Source organism: Schistocerca piceifrons, chromosome 7 (genome assembly GCF_021461385.2).
Source record: "Schistocerca piceifrons isolate TAMUIC-IGC-003096 chromosome 7, iqSchPice1.1, whole genome shotgun sequence".
Lineage (NCBI taxonomy): Eukaryota > Metazoa > Arthropoda > Insecta > Orthoptera > Acrididae > Schistocerca > Schistocerca piceifrons.
This window is the reverse complement of record NC_060144.1, coordinates 317,013,428-317,037,691: the sequence shown is the minus strand read 5'-3', so window position 1 is coordinate 317,037,691 and position 24,264 is coordinate 317,013,428. Positions and strand designations below refer to the sequence as shown.

Genomic DNA, 24,264 nt, shown 5'->3' with positions numbered 1-24,264 from the left:
CTGCTGAAAGTACTTCTAAGTCAGCACGTGACGCCTCTACTGCCAGGATTGTGGTTGATCTTCCTGAGAAGTATGGACAACGCAGAGCGTGTGACTGTTTGTTATTAGGAGCTCCAGTGTTAGGTGAGACGTGGGGCTCCTCAGGGAAATTGCGGGCAGGCCGGGGAAGAAGGCCAGTGCCCAGTTTGCTTGCCAGGGGTTTCGTCCGATACGTGGAGTAGGCTCTGGCGGTAGTGACTCAGCGCACTTGGTGCACCTGGCAGCAAATCGTGGCTCATGTCGGCACGAATGAGGCCTGCCGTCTGCGTTCAGAGGCCCTCCCCGGTTCCTACAGGCGGCTGGCTGATTTCGTGAAGACAGCTAGCCTTGCTCAAGGGGAGGAAGCAGACATATCTTTTGTCCCCAGAACCGATCATGGTCCTTCACTTTGGAGCGTGGTGGAAGGTTTAAACCGGAGGCTCACACGATTCCGTGACGATCTTGGATGCGAGTTTCTCGACCTCCGCTATCGGCTGGGAAATGTAAGACCCCCCCACTCAATAGATCTGGTGCACACTACATGTAAGAAGCTGCTACTATGGTAGTGGAGTACATGGAGCGTGGACACGTTGGTCTTTGAGGATGGAGAAATCCCTCCACATGGCCGATGAGATGCATACCAATCCCAGACAAGACAGCATCTGTCATAGCAGATCGGAGAAATAAAATGTTAATATAATATTAATTAACTGCAGAAGCGTCTATGGAAAGGTCCTGGAACTAATTTCGCTCACAAACGATAACAATATCCATATTACAGGTACAGAAAGCTGAATGACTTTGAAGTTAACAGCAATGAAATTCGAAACTCCAACTGAAATGTTTATCGCAAAGATAGGGTGAACACTGGTGGCGGTGTTTTTACAGCAATCAAAAATACGATAATATCTATTGAGATAAGTACAGACTCGGAATGCGAAATAATTTGCGGGAAGATAAGTGTTAACAGTGGATCAAACATGATCATCAGATCTTTTTATAGACCCGCCGCCTTCGGAGCAATGATGGCGGAATATTTGAGGGGAAACTTGGCGAACATTTTATAGTTTTTGTACTTATAGTTTTACATTTTATGGTTTTAGAAAGAAATGTCTCCTTGCCAGCTGTAGCCTAGGAGACTCAAGTCAGTATGGCGGGGGATACGGGCAGATAATCGTTTGAAATGGTTCTAAATGCCTTATCCGAAAATTACCTTTAGCATTAATTGAATGCGCAGCCTCTGTTCCTTCGAAAGAATAGACATCACGCAGATCCAGCAGCTGTGAAACACTGTATATAAATTGAAGGGGGATTACTGCTATCAGCTGCAGCGGGACATTAAGCAGAATCAGCAGCGACGAGCGAAAATATGTACTGGACCGGGATTCGAACCCAGTCCCGAAGTAGAATGGACAGGTGGACTTCGGATAGGTGGTGCTCGATGGGAGTGTGGATCGGCCAAGAGGCGTACCGAGGTAGTCCGTGCAGTTGCGATAACGCTGTGACCCGGATGGCGCAGTGGTTACCACATCTGCCTAGTAAGCAGGAGATCCCGGGTTCGAATACCGGTCCGGTACACATTTTCGCTCGTCGCCGCTGACTCCGCCCAATGTCCCGCTGCAGCTGATAACGGTGATCCCCCTTTAATTTACATACAGTATTATCTCGAGCAGTTACTCATAAAACCAACTGGTGATGGTGATAAGTTACCTGTTGTGACAAACAGACCCGAACTTTTTGAATCAGAGTAGAACAGGTAATCAGTGATCGTAAGGCTGTTACATCATCACTGAATACGGCTGCAACTAGGAATGCGAAGAAAGAGAGGAAGATCTTCCTGAAACTTCCTGGCAGATTAAAGCTGTGTGCTGGACCGAGACTCGAATTCGGGACCTTTGCCTTTCGCGGGCAAGTGTTCAACAATCTGAGCTACCCAAGCTTTACAGAAGCTCTCCTGCGAACCTTGAGAGCACTTGCCCGCGAAAGGCAAAGTTCCCGAGTTCGAGTCTTGGTCCGCCAAACAGTTTTACTCTGCCAGGAAGTTTCATATCAGCGCACACTCCGCTGCAGAGTGAAAATCTCGTTCTGGAAAGATCTTCCTGTTTAATAAGAGCGACAAGAAAATGATTGCAGGTTACAGGACAGGTCAACACTAACATTTCACTTCCAGCACTAGCAGTGTTTAGGGTCAGTGGACAACGCTCACGAGCATTGTTTTAGACAGGTATATGTCGTGCAAAATTGTGAGCGACGGAAAAGATCCGACATAGTTTGACAACTGCGGTAAAAAGCTGCTCGAAAGCAGATAGAACTACACTACAAATTTAAACGCAGCCAATGCCTCAAAGACAAACAAAAACCAAACGAAACCAAAAGTAGCGTAAGGAATGACATGCGTGTAGTGTTCAAGTCATTTGAAAGTGAAATACTATCTACTGACTTGACAGAAAATCCTAGGAAGTTTTGCACTTCTGTTAAATCAGTAAACGGATTGAAGCCATTTCTCCACACACTCCGTAACCATAAGGGTACTGAATCGGAGGATGAAACGGAAAATGCCGAAATATTAAACGCCTTTTTCCAAAACTGTTTCACAGTGGAAGATGGCACTGTAGTTCTTCCTTTAAACTGTCCCATGAATGAATGATAAAATGACAGATATCGAAATAAGTGACCATGGGACAGAAAAGCAACTGAAATCGCTAAACACAGGAAAGGCCACTGGACCTGGTGGGATACCAGTTGGATTCTACATAGAGTATGCCAAAGAATATGCCCTTGTTCTAGCAGCGGTGTACTATAGGTATTTGGAGAAGAGAAGCATTCCTAATAATTAAGCTTTTCTCTAAGTCATTCCTGTTTTCAAGAAGGGTGATCGAAAAGACGCAAAGAACTGTAGGCCTATTTCTCTGTCGTCGGTCTGTTGCATAATTTTGGAACATGTTTTATGCTCGTGTATTGACATTTCTGGTCATTCCGATTGTGAAGTACCATACTAACTCACGGGAACTATGTACTTCAATTTCACGACAAGGTAAACTGCTTCCGACAGCAAGAAACACTCCACCACCAACTATATTTAATCTATCCTTTCTGAACACGCTTTTGTCCTTTGCAAAAATTTCGGCTGATCTTATTTCCGTCTTTGGCCAATTTTCCGTACCTATAACGATTTGCTTTCTTTTAGCGCTTGGAGCTCCAATTCTTTGCCAACACAGCTACGACAATTTACGACTAGCTAGGTCTACCTTGCCGTGTTTGTACAACTTATATTATACTGATTTCCCTTCTGTAGTTTCCCGAGACGCTCGTACCTAAAAATCTGCCCAGTCCCCTACACACAGCCCCCCTACCCATGTAACCACTTCGTGTGGGTAATGGTCATGTCATCCGTAGCCCGAGGTCTAGGTTTTGTTAAATTCATGCTTCATTAGTGACCTGTACTATAGGTCCATATCTTATATAAGTCCCTGATTTTATTTGTTTTTTGTTTCTATACTGTCAAAAATTATTGGTCTTATATCCACAGCAGCTGACCATACTGTCTCTAGCATTCGATGTTTATGATATAAAAAAATTACTTCATCACTATGTTACATATCGGTTCAATTACGGCTTTGATGGTGATCTGATCATAAAACTCAGTGTCAATACGCGTTACGTTTTGTTACCTCCACCTTGATGGTGAGAAGACTGACAATATTGCGTCTTAAATATAGGATTACGTCGTTGCTCTGCTTGGATAACAAGCCCATTGACTGACATTACTGTGTGCAAATGTCTTTATATAATATTATTAGGCCATGCAAGACATCATTTTTAAGATCTACGATTGGTTTGGTTGCCATGTTTTACAACGTAAATTTATGCCGTTTGTTGATCGTGACCACAACATGTTGCCAACACTGAACTATTCTTGCATAAATTGTACTCTTCTTCTAAAGACTAAATTACAGATCTTCGTATGTTTTTACTCTTTGATGTTAGACCGTTTGGTGGTCTTAGTTTACGTGTGCCTTTGATGAGATACACCCTGTAACTGACAGTAGTCTTTACGCAGCCTGTCTGCGTGATTTGACGTCGGCTGAATTATGTGTATTTCACATACCACTGTGAGACATCGTACTTGATATGATAATGAGTTTTGTATGAGTAACATGCATTTTCGTTCCCTCTGATGCACTGCTTTGTAAGTACTGACTAAGATTGTGATGTAGGTAAGTATAATTCTTATATTTTTCGTTCTTTTTGTATACATTTAAGTTTTTATTTAGTCTTTCAGTGATGATGCTTATAGAAACTAAAATCAGTAAGGAATAAAGTTAAATTTGTACAGCTGATGGCTATAAATCTGTTCTTCTTCAAATTTTATTTATTTATTTATTTAGGGAAAGGGTTGTAACTGAAGAAAACGGAAACAGTGCTGTTAACGGACCATAAAGCATGCAAGGTTGTGTGTGTAAGACAACACAGTACATACTTAAAGGCAAAATACATCTGTAAAAGTGTAAAGTAAACAATGATTCTCTGTTGGTATTAAATTATGATGCTGTTTTCTGTGAGCCCTGCTGTAATTGCTGTATAACGAATCACAAGCGAGGTACCATATCATGCAATATAGAAAAAAAGTTAAATCCTCGAATCTACCTCTCGAACTCGAGTGTTCTAAAGCAAAACGATATTCACTGCATTGGGCACCACAACTACACAACATTAACTGCTGATGTATTTCATGCGGTTAGTGTCGCCAAAATGCCTTTCTTCCACGTCCATTTTCTTCCGAAATTATGTACAGAACGAAATTTTGTTACACATATTGACACTATTAGTATGAAAGAAATCGCGTTGTGATCAGAGTACGCGAATTTTGGTTCGCCCTATATACATGCGACTAATCTTACCTTTTCACCCTTTTCCTATGCACTGTATGCTTGTAGCGTCTTTTGCAATTAGAGGAAGCCCCGACTTGACATCAGAGATATTTCGTTATGTAACGCATCTCCAAATTTAATTCTCGCTGTGTAAAACCTAGGGAATTACTCGCACGAGACGTCTTTAATTCCATTATGGACTCGAGGGACGCGTGATCTTTATAAACCCGAAGCTTCACATGATGGAGAAAATTCCAAAACTTCACATCCTTTCGTTTAACAGGCAGTCAGGAAAAGCTATAGTTCGAAGAATCGTCCTTTGGAGTGCCTCTTCTAGGTGACAAACTTCTCTTCCAATGAGTAATTCAGTATGTTTGCGGCATTGTAAAAATAGAGACACAGGGGATGACCTAGCTACGAACTTCAGGAAATTTGTATTGTGCTAGAATTCCCGGTATCCGATTGGTACGGAAGTAGAGCCTAACCCTCTGTTCTGTAAGCCACTGTGTTTGCAGAGCACTTTGATTCCAAAAATTCTTGAGTACCAAAATTTGACGGGACTAAAGAAAATGCTTACCTACTAGAGGTTCTCTGGCGCTGCGTATTCGTAGATTGCTTCCATAACCTCGGTACTGGTCTAATGCAGTATAGTTAATCATAATTGGCAGCCATATTTAACATCCAAACCTGGCCAAAAGCAGCGTCGAATATTCAAACAGATGGCGAAAATAGTCTGTCTTCCCTTTGCGGATAGAAAATGTGTCACTGTAATTCTCGTTGCACTTGCAGACGCGGGTGAGCGAGCATTCGGCGCTCTAAGTATGCGCGTATGTGCCGAAGGAACGGAAATCATTCTCGTCATCAGTTGACTACCATTGTTCATTTACGTCTGACTTAAATGCAATGTAGCATGTTTGCGAAATAATTTTACTTGTAAGATAAACTTGCTAAAGCTTGAAAAATACGATGTCGTAATAGATACGTGAGCTTTAGTGAACGTGTTTTTTAGGTAAAGGAGAGAGCATATGGGATAACTTGGTGCACAGGAACCCCAACTATTCGGTTGACTGCAGTAACGGCGATGTGGCAGCCGACTCGTATCACAAGTATAGGAGAGACGTCGCCATGCTCAAGGAATTGGGGGTGAGTACTGAACGTTGTCACTACAATAGCTAACAGGGCTTCACTGAGTTTGCCCTTTCAACCAAAAGCTAAATGAATATCAAAGACACATTTCAAACATTTGTGTATTTTAAGAAGGCAACTTTCTCTGTTGAACAGGAAGCACTACACCAATTAATCTGAAATTTTGGAGTTAAAACTAAACTGACAAATCTATAACACTTACTGAGTCAGTCTCAAACGTAAAGTTCACGAACGATATTTCTAAGGCCTCTAAAATAAAAATACGGGTGTAAGATAAGATGACGGCTTATCTTCAGTTTTCTTCAACTGTTCGTTAGAAAATATGCTAAGAATTTGTAATGGAAAATTAAATGGATATAAAGTGCCATCAATAAAACTAGTAGGACTGGAGCAATGTATTGAAATAAACTGCCTGTAATTTTCAGACGATTTTGCTGTACGTCCTGAAAATCTGGCAGATACAGAACTAAGAGTACCTCTCTCTCTCTCTCTCTCTCTCTCTCTCTTAAAAAATGGTCAGTGGAGCTGTTTTAAGAGTCTCTGCAGAGAAAACCAAATGTATCACTAACGCACCAATTGTAACGTCCCCTTAGAAAAATTTATAAATTACTGTGCTGATAAACCTCTTACATTATTTGATTTTCAAACAGCTGAGCAGAACTGAACGTACTCAGACATTCACTAAACTGACACACAATATTTTTAGCGCAACGCAATCTGACTTTCAGTAATCCCTACAAAAGTATGGCCCTGACTAACAATAACCTATACCTTTCATGAATTCTTATCTCACAAAAATCTTCGTTACTCGAACTACTGCAATACAGCGAGCGCCAGTACTGCCAGCTAAATAAAAGGTTCTTACTACTGAAGGAACTAACTACTGATGGGCATAGTTAGCAAATGGAAGATTTTGATAGAGAACAAACGATGTATTTACCTCAATAGTGTTCAAAAGTCATAATATATATATATATATATATATATATATATATATATATATATATATATATATATATATCAGTCCATGATATCCAATATTACAAATTTACTCTTTCTGATGGACACACGTCCAGATCGTCCGCTCCAAATTCCGCCATCTCTCCCACTGCTGGCGGCTCACCTCCAACTGCCCAACGCTACGCGCTGTTCACATCGAGCTGCCCAACACTACAACAGCAATATTGCAACAATGCAGACCAGCCACAGACTTCACATAGCACAGTCAGTGATTTTCATATAGAGCGCTACGTGGCGTTACCAACATAAAAACCTAAACAGACTACCTACACAATTATTTAGGTATTGGCCAAATGCAAAAGGCTTAGTTAAATCTGTCACGCGAGTAGAATGAAAGGGAACACAAAATGTAAAGGCAGCGTGGCTTGGTGGACCAGAATGGCTTGAAGCCTCGTCGCGAGTGGACGTGTCGACGCTGAGCTGTACACTGCAGAAAGCAAGGCAAGTCTGCTGTATTGGTCGTTAAGTATGTGGCTGATATACAGTTGTCTTTGCTGACGTATATGATTTAAACAAATAATTAATTTCTAGACGAAATAATTTCATCGTGAATGTGTGAAACCTGGTGCATTCGAGGTTCATATTTTTGTTGGTGAGAACGTTGTAATTTCTCCAGATGATAATATGGTGTACACCTTGCGCCGTTTGTCACTGTTGCGTACACGAAACTTCAAGAACGCGTTTTTGAATGGTGAAATTGAAGAAATAGGAGGCACTGTGAAATTTACACATGCAAGCAGGGATGTTAGTGAGATTCAAATAGTGTATGCTGGCTTAGGGTTGTGCACCGTAAGAGTATTAGTTCCCCTTTGAATTTCCATGTAATCGTATAAGACAAGTTTCAATTGAATGTGGGCGAGTAAAATCTTTTTACGAAGTGAGTGTGATGTAACGGATTTTCCTTCCCTGTTTCTCAGTGGAGTTACGCAAATTAATTTCTATGAAGTTTTGAAGGTAGGAGACGAGGTACTGGCTGATGTAAAGCTGTGAGGACAGGGCGTGAGTCGTGCTTGAGTAGCTCAGATGGTAGAGCACTTGCCCGCGAAAGGCAAAGGTCCCGAGTTGGAGTCTCAGCCCGGCACACAGTTTTAACCTGCCAGGAAGTTTTATATCGATGGTGACTGGTGGCGCTGACTGGTGGCGATAGCACTGACAGCACTAGTTGCAGCAGATGTGGTGGTGGTGGAGGTGGTTGTGTACCTATCATATGGTGACAGATTCCCTGGGAGCTGCATTGCCAGATTTTAAGTTTTTTCTTACCTAACTGTTCTGTATCTAAGCCCCATGTTCGGTACCAAAATAAGAGTGGTTCAGTATTTTTAGAACTCCATTTGTGTCACTAATTTATTTGCAGACTTGCAAAATCAAGTCCATAAAAGTCCGCAGCTCATGGTCTAGTGGCTAGCGTTGTTTGTCTCTCGATCATGGGATCCTGGGTTCGATTCCTGGTCGGGCTGGGAATTTTCTCTGCCCAGGAACTGGTTGTTTGTGTTGTCCTCATCTTATCATCATCATCATCATCATTTGTAACAGTGGCTAGTTTGTATTGCGTCAACACTGGTCTGTGTAAAAATTGGGACTTCATACGGGCGCTGATGACCGAGCAGTTGAGCGCCCCACAAACTAGACATCATCAAGTCCGTAAAAGTTTGCACGCTGCTGACGGATGACGCGTGCTGCATTCGTGACACTGATAAAGATAGATACTAAATAAAACTTTGGAATAACCACGAAGTCAAGCTCCTACGTCGAAAAACCCGTTTTCATGGAAAAGTTTGTAAACGGACAGGAAGCGCCTAACGTAAAACAAATTATCAAAAGGGTAGTAGCGGTTCCATGCAGCAACGCCTACGTGGAAAGTCTTCAGTCATTCGAATCTTCTTTGTGACTGAAGACTCTGTCCACGTAGGCACTGCTGCATGGAACCGTCGTAATCATTTTATTGTCTGACGCCAGAAAGAAACTGAGTGTTGATATCGACAACAGTGGATATATTCGTACCAAATGAATTAATAAGACAGAACTGATCTCCACGGTACACAAAGCAGGTCAGAAGACTGTTGCAGAAGCCACAAAGAAACATACTAAATTTAAAAGAAAGCAAAATCCCCAAGACTGACGATGTTTCACAGAAGCTCGAAATTTAGTGCGGACTTCAATGTGAGATGCTTATAATAGTTCCCACAATGAATCGTGTCTCGAAATCTGGCAGAAAATCCAGAGATATTCTGGTCGTTTGTAAAGGATGCTAGCGGCAAGACGCAATCAATGCCTTCTCTGCGTGGTAGTAATGGAAATACTATCGACGATAGCGCTACTAAAGCAGACTTAATAAAGCCTTTCGAAATACCTTCACCAAAGAAGACGAAGTAAATATTCCAGAATTCGAATCATGGACTGCTGCCATCATGAGTAACTTAAAAGTAGATGTCTTCGGTGTAGTAAAGCAGTTTAAATAGCTTAATAAAGACAACTCCTCGGGTCCAGATTGTATAACAATTAAATAACTTTGAGTATGCAGATATAACAACCCCATACTTCAGTCATAGTCATCCCCTCGCCGAAAGATCCGTACCTAAGACTGTAAAGATGCACAGGTCCTATCAATACTCAAGAAAGGAAATTGACCGACCAATTACATCAGGCTTGGAACTCTGTCCCACAAACTTACATCCGACACCCGCACTTCACAATGAATGCACGTTTGCAGGCTTGCATTCAATAGCATCTTAAAGATGATGCCTATTTAAAGTCCGCACCAGGCGGATAAGAGTGGCGCTTATAGCGCCACTATGAGGATGCAAATCGGGTTTGCTATACATATACGCTGTAACGGTCGTGAGCGTTAGTCACTTATGAGATAGGATGTGTTGAGGTTATGTTAGCCAAGAATGCCGCTAAGGTGAGGAAGATGCCGTTATTAACACCTCATTAAATTGGAACGAGATCGTGTAATAGGTCTGTGAGAAACTGGATGTTCCTTTTACGATACTGCAGAAAAACTTGGCAGAAATGTAGCTACTGTACATCACTGTTGGTAGTGGTAGTCAAGGAAACGTACGGTCGCCAGTCGGCCACGTGACGCTACGAGAGGGGAGACCAGTGTTCGGAATATGGCTCTGACGCATTGTATCTGTAGCAGCAGCTGACACCACAGTGATACAATGAACTGCTACAGATCACTTACTTGATGGACAGGTCAGAGCCAGACGCACTGTAGCGCGCGTTCCACTGACCCCAATCCACTCTCACCTGCGACTTCAGTGGTGTCAAACGAGAGCCCATTGGAAGGCAGGTGGAGGTCCGTTGTGCTTTCTTGTGAAAACTGGTTCTGCCTATGTGCCACTGACGGCCGTTTGTTGGTTAGGAGCAGATCAGTTGAGAGCCTGCAACCAACCTGTCTGCATGCTAGACACACTAGATCTACACGTGGAGTTACGGTCTAGGGTGAGGTTTCGTGTGACAGTAGGAGAGCTCTCATGGTTATCCCACGCACCCTGACTGCAAATATCTACGTCAATCTGGTGATTCGACCTGTTGTGCTGCTATCCGTGAATAGCATTCCTAGGTGTGTTTTCCAACAGACTAACGCTCGCCCACACACCGCTATCGTAATCCAACATGCTCTACAGTGTGTGGCCTGCTCGATCACCAGATCTCTCTCCAGTCGAGCACATGTGGGACATCGGACAACAACTCCAGCGTCATCTACAAACAGCATTAACCATCCCGTATTGACCGACCAATTACAACAGGCTTGGAACTCGTTCCCACAAACTTACATCCGACACCCGTACTTCACAATGAATGCACGTTTGTATACTTGGACTCAACAGTCTGGCGATGATATTGGTTATTAATGTACCAGTATTTCACAGTTGCAAAAAACTTATCTCGCGCGTAATCTTGCAATGTTAATCGCTTAAATACAGTACCTAGACAATTTTATTCCAGAAATTTCATTATTCTACATTAATTATTCTTTGGTGCTGCGTTTTTTTCCGTCAGTGTATTATGAACTACTTCGAGAAAATGTTAACACACAGTCAGTACTGATACCGGAAACTTCGTTCTTGTAAAACCCAACTAGCTCTTTATTCTCACGAAGTAATGAGTGCTATCAACAGGGGATCTCAAATTCATCCCATATTTCTAGATTTCCAGAAGGCTTTTGTTACCATTCCTCACCAGGGGCTTACAGTAAAGTTGGGTGCCTATTTGTGCAACTGTCGGAAAGATCACAGTCCGTAGTAACTAACGGAAAGTCGTCGAATAGAACAGAAGTAATACCTGGCGTTCCCCGAGGTAATCTATAACAATGATTTAGGAGACAATCTGAGCAGCCCTCTCAGAATGTTTGTAGATGATGCTATCGTTTACCGTCTAATAAAGTCACCAGAAGAACATAGCCAATAGTGAAATGATTTAGACATGGTATCTGTATGGTGCAGAAAGTGGCAAATAATGAAAAGTGTGAGCTCATTCGCTTGAGTACCAAAAGGAATCTGGTAAATTTCGGTCACATGATAAATCACACAAATCTAAAGGCTGTCAGTTCTTCAACTAAATACTCAGAAATTAACACTACGAATATCTTATATTGAAACGATCACCTAGAAAATATTATGGAGAAGGCAACCGTAAGATTAAGTTTTATTGGGAAAACACTTAACAGACGCAACAGGTCTACTAAAGAGACTGAGTACACTACGGTTGTCCGTCCTTTGCTAGAGTTCTGCCTTGCAGACTGGGTACTTACCAGATGGGATTGACAGAGGACGTCGGAAAAGTTCGAAGAAGTGTACCTTGTTTTGTATTATCGCGAAACAGGGGAGAGAGTGCCAAGGGTAAGGGTGGTAGTCAATAGTCATTAAAACAAGGGAGTTTTTAGTTGCTGCGATATCTTTTCACGAAATTTCAATCTCCAGCGTTCTCCTCCGATTGCGAAATCATTTTGTTGACAACCATTTACATATGAAGAAATGATCATTGTAATAAAATAAGAGTAATCAGAGCTCGCACAGAAGATTTAAAAGTGTTCGTTTTTCCCACCCGCAGTTAGAGTGGAAAGGTAGAAAAAAGAGGGAAAGTGGTTCGACGAACGCTCTGCCAGACACGTAAGTGTGAAATGCAGTGTGTTCATGTAGACGTAGATACGGTGAAAACAGAATTATGCATTCGTTCTACTTTGAAGTCTGCAACATGCAACAACTTCAAGAAAAAAATAACTAATAAAAATTGTTGAGAAATGTAACTAGCAATAATAAATATGATTTTTAACATTTGCTAAGTGTTTGTGTTCAATCTGAGCCTTCAGCTTAGAAAATCCCTCTCGCCAGGCAAAGTTCGGTTATTTTGCCCATTAAATCTGGCAACCGTACCTCGAACTGGATAGAGGAATGGTGAAATATTGTTCCTTTCATTACCACGTAGTCGTGTGTAGTACGACTCAATCGGGGACTTACCGAGGATGTGATAGCCCCCCCCCCCCCCCACCCAAAAAAAGGACGCAGGTACAAAAGGGTGCAAAAAATGACAAAAACGAGATTGGCAAAGTTTTGCAGAAGTTCGAAATATAGCGCTTACTTCAATGCCAGATGCTTTTATTAATTTCCACAACGAAACTCTATCCTTGAATCAGCCAGGAAACCCAAAGGGATTCTGGTCACACGTAAAGCACACCAGTGGCAAGACACAACAATACCTTCACTGCGCGATAACAACGGTGAAGTCACTGATGACACTGCCACTAAAGTAGAGCTATTAAACAGGATTTTCCGAAACCCCTTCACCAAAGAAGACGAAGTAAATATTCATGAATTCCAATCAAGATCAACTGCCCAGATAAGAAACATAGAAGTAGATATCCTCGGTGTAGCAAAGCAGCTAACATCACTTCACAAACGCAAGGCCTCCGGCCCAGATTGTATACCAGTCAGGTTCCTTTCAGGGTATGCTCCATATTTAGCAATTATGTACAACCGCTCGCTCACAGGAAGATCCGTACTTAAAGACTGGTAAATTGCTCAAGTCACACCAATACCCAAAAAGGGAAATAGGAGCAGTCCGCTGAATTACATTCCCATATCACTAACGTGGACTTGCAGTAGAGTTTTGGAACATATACATATTAATTACCTCGAAGAAAACTATTTATTGACACACAGTCAGCACGGATTCAGAAAATGTCGTTCTTGTGAAACACAACTAGCTCTTTAAACACATAAAGTAATGGGTGCTATCGATAGGGGATGTCAAATTGATTCCATATTTTTAGATTTCCAAAAGGCTTTCGAAACCGTTCCTCACAAGAGTCTTCTAACCAAACTGCGTATCCATGGAATATCGCGTCAGTTGTACTACTGGATTCGTGATTTCCTGTCAGAAAGGTCACAGTTCGTAGTAATAGATGGAAGGTAATCGAGTAAAACAAAAGTAATGTCTGGCGCTCCACAAGGAAGTGTTATAGGCCCTCTATTGTTCCTGATCTATTTTAACGAGATAGGAGACAATCTGGTAGCCGTCTTAGATTGTTTGCAGATGATGCTGTCATTTACCGTCTTGTAAAGTCATCATATGGCCAGAACGAATTGCAAAATGATTTAGGTAAGCTATCTGTATGGTGCAAAAAGTGGAAATTGACCGTGAATAAAGAAAAGTGTGAAGCTATTCGGATGAGTACTAAAAGAAATCCGCTAAGTTTCGATTATGCGATAAGTTACACAAATTTGAAAGCTGTAAATTCAACTAAATTCTTAGGGATTACCAATAACCTAAATTAGAACGATCACATAGATAATGTTGTGGGTAAAGCAAACCAAAGACTGCGATTCATTGGCAGAACACTTAGAAGGTGCAACTGGTCTACTAAAGAAACAGCTTACATCATGCTTGTCCGCCCTGTTCTGGAGTATTGCTGTGCAGTGTGGGATCTGCGCCCGGTGGGACTGACGGATGACATCGAAAAAGTTCAAAGAAAGGGAGTTTGTTTTGTGTTATCGCGAAATAGGGGAGACATGTGCAACGTCTCTGTGAAGTCGTTTCATAAGACGCTTGTCGAATTCGGTACAACGTACTCGCTTTACTACCTGATTTTAGCTCAATTCACGAACTCTTCCAGAAAGACTGAGCACTCAAATAAGGCCTATTGAATATTATATGTGTGTCTTAATGTGGGGTTTCCGTTTTGTTTTGTGGGAAACGCTGAGCTGGTCATCGTCTGCTGGGAGCAGACGACGTTGCTTCTCGTTGGAAGGGGAGTACAGGATGACCAACATAGGTTTCCAATACCTGAACAGAGATGTTTACCCATCTTAGTCGAATGCTGTGTCGAAGGCTGTTTTTGTGTGTGAGGTTGGTGACGGAGGGTTACCGCTGTGGTAGCTTCCGCTGCACGGGGAGCTAGGTAATCTCGAAAGAGAAAGCGGCACTGTTCGGTGAAGGCTTGCTGACTACGGATCGTAGCTCTTTAAGGGGGTTTCAGGTGATAGGAAGGAGGTTGAGTTAGGACTTCGTTCTGTTTAACTGTTGAAATACTTGAGAACTTCAGCTTGACTGAAGCGTGTGAAGCGAGTTATTTTTCCGAATGTGCCATAATTATATTGCTTTAAATAGGCGATTTTTGGGTTTTTTAGTTAAAAGTGTGGAAGTTGCTGTGTTCATTTTGAACAACGATGAAGTAGAATTTCAAACAGTAAATCTGATTAGGAAAAGCTGGTTAGGATCACTTCAACCGTACGTGAGTGTAATACTGTGTCGAAGCGAGTATGATTTTTAATGATTTTTAATCTTGTATTTTGTGGAAGTTGCTTTTGCCTTTGTGTGTCGATTTTGTGCCACGTGTTTGGTAATAATGACCCTTCTGGTCCACCACGGCAGCGCAATAGGCTTTATTTTAACAATTTGCTTGCTTAATGAGCTAAAACTTCTGCAAGAAAATCTGTTCTTTCGTGCGCTTTGTAGAAAGCAGCACAACAGTTTGCTTCGGAATGCACCACGTGCTCTAGTTCGGCCGTTTGCAAGCAGCAGACGCAGTTAGTATGTTGAATAATTATCGCACAACCTCGTGCATTGGTTAAACCTCTGTCCAGAATAGTGCATGCGTAGAATCGTAATGCAAATCTCACTGAGACATTTTTATGGTATGAATGCAAAGGAGATGATAGTATCATTGTCTCCCACTGCCGTTTTCCGTGCTTTTTCTTGCTGTAGTCAAATTGTGCTCTGTTACATTCTCACGTAATTCTTATTTAAATATTTCTAGTCAGGCACCAGTTTTGTGTAGTTAGGATGTGCAACCAAATACTTAGATACAATAAATAATCTACGTGAAAGATAAAGTCTGTGGTGTTGATCTTACCCACTTACTCCGATTTCCAATCCTGAATTAATCAAGTTGCTTCATGCACGACATGGAGTGTTATGATACGTGAATTGGTGTGGCCATCATTAAAACAAAGGCGTTTTTCGTTGCGGCCGGATCTTCTCATGAAATTTCGATCATCAGTTTTCTGCTCCGATTGCGAAAATATTCTATTGGCACCAACCTACGTAGGGAGGAACGCTCATCATTATAAAATAAGAGAAATCATGGCTCGCACAGAAAAACGTAAGTGCTCATTTTTCCCACGTGCCTTTCGAGAGTGTAACGGCGGAAAGACAGCTTGAAGGTGATTCATTGAACCCTCTGCCTGGCACTTTGCTGTGAATAGCAGAGTAATCACGTAGATGTAGACGAAGCCTTCCGTGGCTGATTAATACACCGTGCAGTCACATAATGTGACCACCTGTCAAAAGCCTGAATAACCACATTTCGCAGTGCGGACCGCTGCAAGACACGCAGGGGAGAGAGAGAGAGAGAGAGAGAGAGAGAGAGAGAGAGAGAGAGTCGGCGAGGTTCTGTAAGGTAGCGACAGGGATGTGGAGCCCTGCTGAGCCGTGGCCAGCGGCGCTATGTTTCTCTGTTGAGGATTCATGTGGCGAACAGCCCAACCGAGGTGGTCCCACAGATTCTCGATTGGGTCTAAATCCAGGAGTACGGTAAACTCACACACGAACACTGCAAGCTGTGTGACAAGTTGCATTGTCCTGCTGGTAGACACCATCGTGCCAAGGAGAAACAAACTGCATGTAGCGGTGGACATGGTTCCCCAAGGATAAATGCATGCATGTGTTGAGCATTGTGCCTTTCAGAATGACATCGCCCAAGGAATGTCACAAAAACATTCCGCAGACCACTACGCCACCTCCTCCGTTTTGTACCCTTCCGACGATTGTTGTGGGGTGTTTGCTTAATGAATTTTCACGTCGTACACGCCAGCAGCCATCTTTTCAATGGAGCTTAAAATGTGGTTCATCTGAAAAGACCACCTGTCGCCACTCAATGGACGTGATGTGAAAGTTCCAGCCTTCTTCGCTTTGAACGGCAGTCAGATGGGTGCTTGAACCAGGCGCCTGCTGCAGAGGCATACACGCAGCAACATTCGCTGAGCGGTCGTTGAGGAAACACTATCGGTAGCTCCTTGGTTCATCCGTATAGTCAGCTGCTCCACATTTGCGCGTCTATTCACTCGTAAACATCTTCGCAACCGTGTTTCACCCCCGTCACCTATCATCCGTGGTTTACCAAAGTTGTCTCGGCACTGGTTTTGGAAAGTGACATTTTGCCGTACACGGTATACTTTAACCACTGCGAAAAGCGAACAATTTACAAACTTAGACGTTTTGGGAATGCTCCCACCCTCCAGAAAGCAAATGATTATGACCTTCCGATGTCAGACAAATCGCCCCGTTTACGTGATACGTCGACTCCACTGTTTCTCCGCTTCCCGCCCCCCGACACACTTTGTATATCCTCCACTACTAGTGCAGCCACCTAGCGTCTGTGAGTGATTATTGCATGTTTATGTCGAACATAGGCGATGGTCATATTAATAGGACTGTACTGTAGTACAGAATTACACTGAATCGCCAAAGAAACTAGTATAGGCATGCGTATTCAAATACAGAGATATATAAACAGGCAGAATATGGCACTGCGGTCGGCAACGCCTATATAAGACAAGTGTCTGGCGCAGTTGTTCGACCAGTTACTGCCTCTAAAATGGCAGGTTATCAAGATTTAAGTGGGTTTGAACGTGGTGGTATAGTCGGTGCACGAGCGATGGGGCACAGCATCTCCCAGCTAGCGATGAAGTGGGAAGTTTCCCGTACGACCATTTCACGAGTGTACCGTGAATGTAAGGAATCCGGTAAAACATTAAATCTGGGACATCGCTGCGGCCGGAAAAAGGAAAGGACCAACGACGACTGAAGAGAATCGCTCAACGTGACAGGAAAGTGCAACCCTTCCGCAAATTGCTGCAGATTTCAATGCTGGACCATCAACAAGTGTCACTGAGTGAACCAGTCAACGAAACATCATCGATATGGGCTTCTGGAGCTTTACCCCTCGCCTGGCCCTGTCAGCATCGACATTGGACCGTTGATGACTGTAAACATATTTCCTGGTCAGACGAGTCTCGTTTCAAATTGTGTCGAGCGGATAGGAGTGTACGGGTATGGAGACAACCTCATGAATCTATGGTCCATGCATGTCAGCAGAGGACTGTTCAAGATGGTGGAGGCTCTGTAATGGTGTGGGACGCGTGCAGTTGGAGTGATATGGGGTCTCTGATACCTCTAGATACGACTCTGGCAGGTGACACATACGTAAGCATCCTTTCTGATCACTTACATCCATTCATATCCATTGTAAAAAATGAGTCAAATGGCTCCGAGCACTATGGTACTTAACAGCGGAGGTCATCAGTCGCCTAGAACTTAGAACTAATTAAATCTAACTAACCTAAGGACATCACAGCCATCCATGCCCGAGGCAGGATTCGAACCTGCGACCGTAGCGGTCGCTCGGTTCCAGACTGTAGCGCCTAGAACCGCACGGCCACTACGGCCAGCTGTCCTTTGTACCTCCCGACGGTCTTGCGCAATTTCAGCAGGACAATGCGACACATCACACGCCCAGAATTTCTACAGAGTGGCTCCAGAAACACTCTTCTGAGTTTAGACACTTCCGCTGGGGGCCAAACTCCCCAGACATGAACATTATTGAATATATCTGGGATGCCTTGCAACGTGCTATTAAGAAGAGATCTAGAGCCTCTCGAACTGTTACGGATTTATGGACAGCTCTGCAGGATTCATGGTGTCAATTCCCTCCAGCACTACTTCAGACATTAGTCAAGTCCATGCCACGTCGTGTTGCGGCACTCCTGTGTGCTAGCGGGGCCCTACAAGATATTAGGCAGCTGTACCAGTTTCTTTCGCTCTTCAGTGTATAAAGGGACGACTGCAACAGAACATTCATCCCTTGCTTAATATGGTTTATGAGCAATAGTGCACATGGTTCATATACACTCCTGGAAATTGAAATAAGAACACCGTGAATTCATTGTCCCAGGAAGGGGAAACTTTATTGACACATTCCTGGGGTCAGATACATCACATGATCACACTGACAGAACCACAGGCACATAGACACAGGCAACAGAGCATGCACAATGTCGGCACTAGTACAGTGTATATCCACCTTTCGCAGCAATGCAGGCTGCTATTCTCCCATGGAGACGATCGTAGAGATGCTGGATGTAGTCCTGTGGAACGGCTTGCCATGCCATTTCCACCTGGCGCCTCAGTTGGACCAGCGTTCGTGCTGGACGTGCAGACCGCGTGAGACGACGCTTCATCCAGTCCCAAACATGCTCAATGGGGGACAGATCCGGAGATCTTGCTGGCCAGGGTAGTTGACTTACACCTTCTAGAGCACGTTGGGTGGCACGGGATACATGCGGACGTGCATTGTCCTGTTGGAACAGCAAGTTCCCTTGCCGGTCTAGGAATGGTAGAACGATGGGTTCGATGACGGTTTGGATGTACCGTGCACTATTCAGTGTCCCCTCGACGATCACCAGTGGTGTACAGCCAGTGTAGGAGATCGCTCCCCACACCATGATGCCGGGTGTTGGCCCTGTGTGCCTCGGTCGTATGCAGTCCTGATTGTGGCGCTCACCTGCACGGCGCCAAACACGCATACGACCATCATTGGCACCAAGGCAGAAGAGACTCTCATCGCTGAAGACGACACGTCTCCATTCGTCCCTCCATTCACGCCTGTCGCGACACCACTGGAGGCGGGCTGCACGATGTTGGGGCGTGAGCGGAAGACGGCCTAACGGTGTGCGGGACCGTAGCCCAGCTTCATGGAGACGGTTGCGAATGGTCCTCGCCGATACCCCAGGAGCAACAGTGTTCCTAATTTGCTGGGAAGTGGCGGTGCGGTCCCCTATGGCACTGCGTAGGATCCTACGGTCTTGGCGTGCATCCGTGCGTCGCTGCGGTCCGGTCCCAGGTCGACGGGCACGTGCACCTTCCGCCGACCACTGGCGACAACATCGATGTACTGTGGAGACCTCACGCTCCACGTGTTGAGCAATTCGGCGGTACGTCCACCCGGCCTCCCGCATACCCACTATACGCCCTCGCTCAAAGTCCGTCAACTGCACATACGGTTCACGTCCACGCTGTCGCGGCATGCTACCAGTGTTAAAGACTGCCATGGAGCTCCGTATGCCACGGCAAAGTGGCTGATACTGACGGCGGCGGTGCACAAATGCTGCGCAGCTAACGCCATTCGACGGCCAACACCGCGGTTCCTGGTGTGTCCGCTGTGCCGTGCGTGTGATCATTGCTTGTACAGCCCTCTCGCAGTGTCCGGAGCAAGTATGGTGGGTCTGACACACCGGTGTCAATGTGTTCTTTTTTCCATTTCCATGAGTGTAGTTGTTGCCTACACTCTTCACTCACGTTCAGCAGTGGTGTTCTTGCTGCCTCTTCGCCACCGGTCAATATTGTAGGGCCTCAGAGGTCACCGAGCCGTCGCAGAAGTAAATATGCCATTTGACCGAAGGATTCCGATATTCGCCTACTTCTACCGACTGAGACGTGCCGCGAGACGCGACAAAAGCGAAAGCAAGCACAAGAAATGTAGAGGATAATATGTAATTTACTTCTCCTTCCAGCTAGTACTTTCGTTCCTACGAGTTTCGGTTGGTACGGTCAGCTGTGTTAATAAAAAAGAATACAAGCCTTACGTGGCTGATTAACAGTACTGCGGGAGTTGGTCGTTATGCCTACAGGGAGTTATGTTAGCCTAAGCTGAACCTCTCGTATAAAGAAACAGATGATGTGCCATTCGTCATCGGCTGCATTGGTCTAGCTTGTGGTGTCATAAGACGACTGTACAGAATGCGTTATTTATGTATTAGGTATTTTATTATTATTCTATCGCTAATGAAACTCTGACGCATGCAAAAGCGTCGAAAGTATAAGTTTAGTTCCTAATCATTGTACTAAACATTTTATCAGTGTAGTTCTATACTGGACATTTGATTTAGCTATGCAACAATTTTACTATACAAAGGGCGATCAAAAAGTTTTTCACAGTCGTCTCTAATTTTTTTATTTTTTGCAGGAGAAGAATGAAATTTGTGAACATACTTTGAACATTTAGGTACTCAATGAGCCTCCATCAGCTGCGACGCATCTGGCCCAACGTTCTTTCCTTGATGTAAATGCACTTTGGTACGATTCTGGCGATTGACTTTTACGCCATCGCTTGACACGGGAAATAAATCCTTTCTGACTATCAATTGTTTTACAGCGGAGGTGGGCCTTCAGACAACCTAAGAGGTAAAAGTCAAACAGAGCCAAGTCCGGACTGTAGGGAGGATGAGCAACAATTTTCCAACGCATTTCCTGATTTTTCTCCTGCGTCATAAGGGCTGTATGGGTTTTGGCATTATCATGGTGTAGTCTGATGAGCTGACCCTGAAGCTGTGGTCTGTGAGTCTTGATAGCACGTCGCAGCTTGTCCAATGACAGACAGTAACTGTCCTCCAGAATGAGATTTTCACTCTGCAGCGGAGTGTGCGCTGATATGAAACTTCCTGGCAGATTAAAACTGTGTGCCCGACTGAGACTCGAACTCGAGACCTTTGCCTTTCGCGGGCAAGTGCTCTACCATCTGAGCTACCGAAGCACGACTCACGCCCGGTCTCACAGCTTCACTTCTGCCAGTATCTCGTCTCCTACCTTCCAAATTTTACAGAAGTTCTCCTGCGAGCGTTGCAGAACTAGCACTCCTGAAAGAAAGGATATTGCGGAGACATGGCTTAGCCACAGCAGTTTCAGTAACTGTCCTGTTTAATTGTGGAGCCAGGTTCCAAAAAGTCAATGAAAGTGACACCACATTGATCCCAGAAGAAGGAGGCCATCACCTTTCGGCCTGCTGCTGGTGAAAGTTTTGGTTTCTTCTTCCGAGGGGAACCCTGATGGATTGGGTGTCGCTCTCAGGTTCGGACAAAAACAACCATGTTTCATCCTGGGTAATGAGGCCGTTGAAACAGTTTCCACTCTTGAGTAAAGGTCTTCATGAGACCCTCACACACATTCTTCCTCATCGTTTTCGTTTCTTTTGTCAATAATCTAGGCATCCAACGTGCACAGATTTTCCTGTAACCTAGTGACAAACGGGTCATTTCGGCAAGCTATCGTATCATAACACATCTGTCATTCTGGATGATTTGATCCATTGTCTCCTTATTCACATCACTCACTGCCGTCGATGGTCTACCACATCGGGAATTGTCCAATAGAGAGAAATCACCTTCTTTAAACCTCTGCAACCATCGCTGGATACTACTGCGATCCACTGTGTCCTCCCTATAAACAGGGAGCAACGTCCTATGAATCGATGTGGCAGAGTCATCGCCGGTCTTGAAGAGTAACTCCATCACCGACCGTTGTCGTAACCTGACATCTACTTCACGGTGTATTATGGCTCACCTGTAAATAAAAGAAAATACTTTTATATACCGAATTATAGCTAAATGTTCCAAGCATGTTCGCATTAAATTTCATTCTCATCCTGCAAAAAATAAAAAAGTCAGAGACGACTGTGCAAAACTTTTTGAACGTCCTTTGTACTTAGAAAATTATAATATGTCCTACATGTGCACAGAAAAATTGCAGAGAAGTGATAAGACAGAAAAGTTGGGAAGGGTGCAGAGAGCGGACGCAGCAGCGTTGCAAGTTCTGCCAGGGCACAGCACCACCTCAGTACACTTACTCAACCACTAGGCGATAGTGCTTTCTTGTTTTAGATGTATCATCAAAACAATTTATTGCTACTTCTATTTAGATGAGATTTCGCCACTCCCCATGTGCTTCACGCCTAACCGTGGTTGTTTCAGGTGGACGTTTACAGATTTTCGGTGTCCTGGCCTCGCATAATGCCCACTGGCGACCCGACTGAGATCAACGACAAGGGCGTCGCCCACTACGATGCACTCATCAACCTGCTGCTGGAGAATGGTATCACACCCATGGTGAGTACACAGCTTCTTCTTCTACTTGTTCCTCTTCTCCTTTGGCACTACAGCTCTTGATAGGTCTTTCCCCCTTCAGCAATCTTCCTCCGCGTTTCTCTTCCATCCTCGGATCTCCATCTTGATAAGTCAGCCAACACACTGGTCGGCCCTTCCTCCTGGTGGCACACAATCTGCCTTTCATCATTCGTTTGGACATCCTGTCATCTGTCATCCTTTCCATTTGTCCTAACCAGCGTATTCTTTCAGATTTAATAAATTTCACTGTATATTTCCCTTTTACAAGCTCTTGTACGTGATAGTTGTACCTTACTCTCCAACCCTCTACCTCTCTCACGAACTCATATACTTTTCTCAGGATTTTCCTTTAAGTGGCTGTAGGCTGTTCGTATCTGCTTCTGTCATAGTTCACATTTCTGACCCATATGTAATAACTGGTCGCACAAAGGAATAGTATATATTTAACTTTATAGTTCTTCTAATCAGAGAATTCTTGAATACCTGTAAGTTTGCAGAAGAGCCTCTGCTTTCTACTTGTATTCTTTTCTCTAATACACAGCTTTATGTTATTATCAGTGGTTAAGAGGACAGCAAAGTAATGGAAGCAGCTGACAGCTTTAAAATATTTATTAGAGGCTTTCAGGTCATGTGGTATTCTTCTTACCTTAGAATTGGACGTTCCCATGTATCTGGTGATGTTTCTGTTTACCAAAAGTTCAATGATGCTCCGTGTACTTCCATTATTTCATAAATAATATTTCTAAAATCATGAGATTATATGTAACGTCATTAAATTACGTTAGAAGACGCAAACAAGGAAGCAAGGGTCTCATTGAAAAGTGTGCTTGAGAGGGTTACAACACCCGCTAGCTAGTCCACTCGCATACTAAACACAGTAAAGGAGGAGGTGGGAAACATTGTTAGGAGTACTTTCCACGGCTTCCCTATTTTAGAAAAGACACAGCAGGAGGAGAAAGAGAGAATTCTATTTGTAGCTTTGACGTACACGTTGACAGGGGATCTGACACTCAATTTCTGAGTGACAAATGTTCATTATTTTAGATTGTCAGTATCATAGTATGGGACGCTGACTGCTACATTAAATTTTTTACGCCTTTTTTGTTTTATGGGGTTTCCTTCTGACAGTGCATGGTCAGACTCTTTTCGCCTTGATTCGTCCTTTGTTATTCCGACTTTCTCTCCCGGTATTCTAAAGAGAAACTATTGACTTTGAATGTCTATATTTGCCGAATTATTAATTAATACCTGTATGTTGCGAAAAGTGACAATTGACTCTAAGTAATGAAAAGTTTGAAGTTCTCCACACGAATACTAAAAAGAATCCGCTACATTTCGGTTACACGATAAAACACACAAACCTAAAGCCTGTTAGTTCAGCTAAATAGCTAGGAATTACAGTTGCAAATAACGTAACGATGACATAAGTAATGTTGTGATGGAAAGCAAACCAAAGACTGTGATTTATTGCCCGAACACTTAGAAAATACAATTTTTCTACTAAAGAGACTGCTTACACAACGTTTGTCTGCCCTCTTCTGGAGTACTACTATGCAGATAGGACTGATAGAGGACACAGAAAAAGTTCAGAGAAATGCAGCTAGTTTTCTGTTATCGCGAAATAGTGGAGAGAGTGCTACGGATATGATACGCGAATTGGCGTGGCAATCATTAAAACAAAGGCGTTTTTCGTTGCGGCAGAGCCTTTTTCATGACTCGCCACCTTTGTCCTCAGAGTGTGAAAATAT

General features: G+C 43.6%; 1 protein-coding gene across 1 annotated transcript in view; it reads left to right on the top strand.

Annotated features, from left to right (window-relative positions):
- The window catches only part of LOC124805290 (myrosinase 1-like), a 237,454-nt gene that overhangs the window by 63,693 nt on the left and 149,497 nt on the right, over positions 1-24,264 (top strand). The window contains exons 3-4 of the mRNA XM_047265801.1: positions 5,899-6,032; positions 22,364-22,498. Coding sequence (XP_047121757.1) covers positions 5,899-6,032; positions 22,364-22,498 — 269 coding nt within the window. The remainder of the gene's footprint in view (positions 1-5,898; positions 6,033-22,363; positions 22,499-24,264) is intronic.